Source organism: Anthonomus grandis, chromosome 4, assembly GCF_022605725.1.
Source record: "Anthonomus grandis grandis chromosome 4, icAntGran1.3, whole genome shotgun sequence".
In the NCBI taxonomy this organism is placed as follows: Eukaryota; Metazoa; Arthropoda; class Insecta; order Coleoptera; family Curculionidae; genus Anthonomus; species Anthonomus grandis.
In genome coordinates this window covers 31,212,744-31,217,835 of record NC_065549.1, presented here as the reverse complement: position 1 = coordinate 31,217,835, position 5,092 = coordinate 31,212,744, and the positions used below count along the sequence as shown (strand labels likewise).

The 5,092-nt window shown below is 35.7% G+C and overlaps 1 protein-coding gene across 1 annotated transcript; it reads left to right on the top strand.

Moving 5' to 3' along the window:
- Positions 1-657: 657 nt before the first annotated feature.
- LOC126735322 (uncharacterized) lies at positions 658-2,969 on the top strand. Its single transcript, XM_050439278.1, has 2 exons — positions 658-752; positions 981-2,969. The coding sequence occupies exon 2, from the start codon at positions 1,596-1,598 to the stop codon at positions 2,757-2,759; it is 1,164 nt and encodes a 387-aa protein (XP_050295235.1). The 5' UTR covers positions 658-752; positions 981-1,595; the 3' UTR covers positions 2,760-2,969.
- Positions 2,970-5,092: the final 2,123 nt, after the last annotated feature.

The window sequence follows — 5,092 nt, the reverse complement described above, 5'->3', positions numbered from 1 at the left end:
TACACTTTGCATCGAGAATTTACCTATGGTTACAACTATTTGCGGGACTTTTGCCATTACAAACGTAACACTATTGTGTTGAGCATGTATTTTGCCTAAAAAGTCGAAATATATGTCGAAAACTATCAACTTTTGCATAATACATATTAGGGTTCAATTTACTTCTTACCCCCTCCCCTATCACATCTCCAAAGGAATGTATCGAATTACCAGTAACCCTGTATAAATGGGAATAAGAGTTAAGTGGTATCCTACGTTAAAAGTAATCAAGGAATATTTTCAAAGCATCTTTGTTATTCCTAATATATGGCGCTGCGTTGCGAAAATAAAGGAAGAAAAAATAAAAAATTGCGATTGATTTATTTATTTTCTTGAAGAGTACCTGCAATGAAACTCATATATAGTTTATTAGTATTATAGTATATTATAGTATATTATAGTATTATAGTTTATTAATACAATAAGGAGGCAAACCAAATTAAGGCCTTTTTGTTTATAACTGCTTTACCTACAATATATAGGGGAGCGGGGGGGGGGGGGGAATAGGAGCCAGCGGGTAATGGGAGCCACCTCGTTATTTACGCCATGATGTGCGTAATGTAATCTTGGAAGGTTAAATGCCTTGATGCTTTCAAACTACTTTGAACGGTTACATCTGATACATCTAAATCAGTTCACTTTCGGCAGTCTTCCGACACGTTTGTCGGTATTCGCAAATTATACTCTAAAGACACGCAATACGAAATTTAAAGGTAAGTTTTGAATTATGAGTTATTATGCTTTCTCCTTTGGTTGTATTACTTAGAGATACATTTAGATTCAAGAAACGTGTTTGTTTTGCTGTTAGCATCAACTGTTTTTAAATAAGGAAACTAAAATCAAGATGGCGTTAGTTGGGCTAATTGGAGCCACGATATGGCTCCAATTACCCCAATGGCTCTAATTACCCCAATTTTTTTGAAATTAAAAATTTATTGTAGGAAATGCCTCGAAATTGGAAAAGGAAAACTGAGAAGGCGGCTTGGACCTTGGAAGACCTACAAAAAGCGGCGCAATTGGTCGGCGAAGGATTAGCTATCAGAAAAGCAGCCATGCGTTGTGGAATTCCATACCAAACATTGCAGAAACGATTGGAAAAAGGACAACTGCAAAGTTCAGGAAAACTTGGTAGACACCCCATCTTTACCCTTCAGCAAGAAACGGAAATGGCACAACATTTAGTTACCCTTGCAAATATGTTTTATGGGCTAACTAGGTGGCAATTTTGTCGCTAGCTTACAGATGTGCCGAAAATTTAAGAATTAATCACCCCTTTAATAAACAGAAGCAGTTAGCTGGAAGAGACTGGCTAGATGGATTCTTAAGACGGAATTCCACGATCAGCATTCGTAAACCTGAGGCCACGAGTTTAAACCGCATCAAGGGTTTTAACAAGGACGAGGTAACTCGCTTTTTCGACAATCTTGACACGATTTTGTCTAAACAGAATAACGACGGTTCAAAAACCTGGAACTATATTGGCTAGAAAAGGTCAAAAAAGGGTAGGTTCGGCAACTAGTTGGGAGCGTGGCAAAAACATTACTGTAATTTGTTGCATGAGCACTGCCGGATCGTTTGTGCCCCCATTTTTTATATTTCCCAGAAGACGATTTTCTTCACTACTTGCTAAGGATGGGCCTCCAGATGCGGAATATCAGGTTACTTTTAACGGCTGGACTAAAGAGGAAATGTTCGAATTGTGGCTTAGGCATTTTGTAAAATTTGTTAAGCCCAATCGTGATGAACCAGTATTACCTATTCTAGATAATCATTCTAGTCATGCAACGCTTGAAAGTTACAATTACTGCAAAGAAAATTTCATTACGATACTGTCCCTCCCACCACATTCATCACATCGGATGCAGCCGTTAGATGTAACATTTTATGGTCCACTAAAGAAGTCCTACTATAAAGAATGTGACAATTACATGAAGTCAAATAACCTCACACAAATCACTCCATATGATGTTGCAAGTCTTTTTAATAAAGCTTATTCCAAAGTTGCTTCTTTGAAAAAGGGAATATCAGGGTTCAGATGCACAGGTATTTTTCCATCCCAGCCAGATATCTTTACTCATGCTGATTTTGTCTATAATTGTGTGCCACCAGCTTGCGTGGATACTAATGAGAATACAACGAGATCACCGGCAAGTAGCTCTAAAATAACAGAAGCAAAAAGCAAAGACAATGCCCAAAATCAGAAACGGTCTCCTGTGATTCATAAAACACCAACAAAAGATGAAAGTAGTCGATCATGCGATCCCGTACCAGGTTGTTCGACATGGCAAGATGAATCTGATCAGTCTATTAATACGTCGTCCATCTCTGATCTCCTTTCTATAATATCCCCATTGCCTCAAAAAGACGATAATAAAAGCAAGAACTTAAGACAAACACGAAAACAGCATTCCGAAATTTTTACCCAGACACCTATGAAGATATTTTTTGAAGAAAAAAAGCGAAAGAAACAAGAACGTGATGAAAAAAAAACATGTAAAGGCATGAAAACAGAAAACATAAACAAAACTAAAAAGAACAGCAAAATAGAAAATGCTAAACGACAAGTAGGAGCAGACGAATTGTGGTCATCAGAAGATGAAGAACCTTTGAAGAAAACAGTTATTAGCAAATATGTGTCCAAAACGGAGTCAAAACCAGTTAATAAATATATTAAATATGCAAAAGGAAAAGTTGTTTACAAAAAAGGCAGGAACAAATGACAAGTTGCTGAAGAATCGTCATATTCAGAAGACGAAGAGATATGTGAAAAAGATATTTATGACCACGACGAGTGCGATGATCTTAGCGACAGCGCTGCTCATGTTAGATGCATTATTTGTGATGACGTTGGAAAAAATAATGAACTGTGGTACCGTTGTACGAATTGTGGCAGTTGGGCACACTCTGAATGTTCAGGCGTAGAAGATGCAGAGGGCTATATTTGTGATTTTTATTTACGACGGTAGTTATATTTTGGCATGTAGGTATTTTTGCTTAAGAATTTATGTTACGTTTGTTACATTTTCAAATAAAGTCCATTTTTTATGAGAACTAGCTTAATACTTATTAAAAAGATCTTAAAAACTACAATAATAAATCTGGCTCCCATTACCCAATCGTTGTGGGAAATGAGAGCCAAACACACTTTTTTAAAAAGTTCTTTTATAAAAAGAAATAAATTAATTTTTTCCACAACTGTTATTAAAATGTAACGTTAAAAAATCCTTTTAAACGCTGGTATGTTTGAAACAACTTGAAAGTTTTTTTTTATATTTCTATTGACAATAATGCATTAAGTGGCTCCAATTCCCCCCCGCTCCTCTATATATTTACACATACAGTGTGTGTCAGCCAAATGGAATAAATTAATTAATAAATAGACGGGAGCGTATTGGAAAAAAGGCTCGAACACGTCGATTGGTTTTTATAGTTGCGCATTTTTTTTCATAAAAACTTTTTATACAGGGAGTATCAGATCACGGTGGCCAATACCCACTTGCTTAGTTTAAAACATCCTGTATGTTAATTAATTTTTAGATTCCTCAGATCATTTTAGACATATTTTGTATAGAATGTCCTATACCTATCTTTGACTGTTTCGGAAATATTAAGTGAAACTCAAAAAATGACATTTAGAAAAGAAAATTATTTATTTGCCGAAAATTGTTACAACATATTCAAAAACTTATACATAATGCAAATTTAAACAATAATGTCAATGTAGGAGATGTTCAAAATGCTCGCCACGAACGCCTTGGCAACACCCTACCCGTAAATAGAAATTTCTTCTAACGTTACTCAACATCTCAGGTGTGATCGATCTAATTGCCAGGGTTATTCGTCTTCGTAAGTCAGCTAAGTCAGTCAGTTTCAGGGTATTGAGTATTGTCTTCTCTCGTCCGGCGAGGATTTTATCTGGACCAATAGCGGCAATTTTGACGATTGGCATGACCGTGAAGAGTAAAGGTGCACTCATCAGAAAACATAACATGTTCTAATTGGATCACATTGCTGTCTAACATTGCCATCATTTGTTCACAAAAATACATTCTCCTGTCAAAATCGTCTTCCGTGAGCTCCTGGGTGGGTATAATTTTATAGGGATGCATTTTGTTTTCTTTTAATATTCTAATAACTGATGAATAGCTAATATCGAGTACTGGGGCTGCTTTCCGAGTAGATGTATGTGGGTGTTCCTCAAACTCAAGCATAACAGCCAATTTGGTATGCTCACTTATTGCATTGGCAGCTGCTTTTTTTACCTGCCTAACATGGCCCAGCTCGCGGAATTGCTTTTCTACTTTACTTGTCCCTTGGGTTAAAGGCGGCAAATTTGGACATTTTTCGTGAAATAAGCGAGCTACTTCCATTTGCGTCCGTGTATTATCTCCATGGCCAATCATCTGTAGAATTGTTATTTTATGCATTTCTATTAAATGAACCATTTTTCTGGCTTGTAGTTAATGAAATTCAAACGACTATAGCACTGACGACTACTTCTGTCATGCAACATGAGTGAACATTAAGTCTGGGATTTTAAACCAAAGTAAACAATAATTTTTAGTTTTTTTTTATTCTCATATCAATAAAAAAAAATGCAGAAATAATTTTTGCTTGCTTTATCATTACCAAGACCTAAATGGGCAAGAAGTATTAAGTGAGTTGTAGAGAATCTTGAAAAATAAATAATTTTCTTTTCTAAAAGTTATTTTTTGAATTTTACTTAATATTTCCGAAACAGTCAAAGATAGGTATTATAGGACATTGTATACAAAATATGTCTAAAATGTTCTGAGGAATCTGAAAATTAATTAACATACAGGCTGTTATGTTTAAACTAAGCAAGTTGGTATTGACCACCGGTATCTGATACACCCTGTATAAAAAGTTTTTATGAAAAAAAATGCGCAACTATAAAAACCAATCGATGTGTTCGAGCGTTTTTTCCAACACGCTCCCATCTATTTATTAGCTAATTTATTCCATTTGGCTGACACACACTGTATATCACAAACAGTGGTGACGAACAACGATGGCTCTGGTCGTTATAATT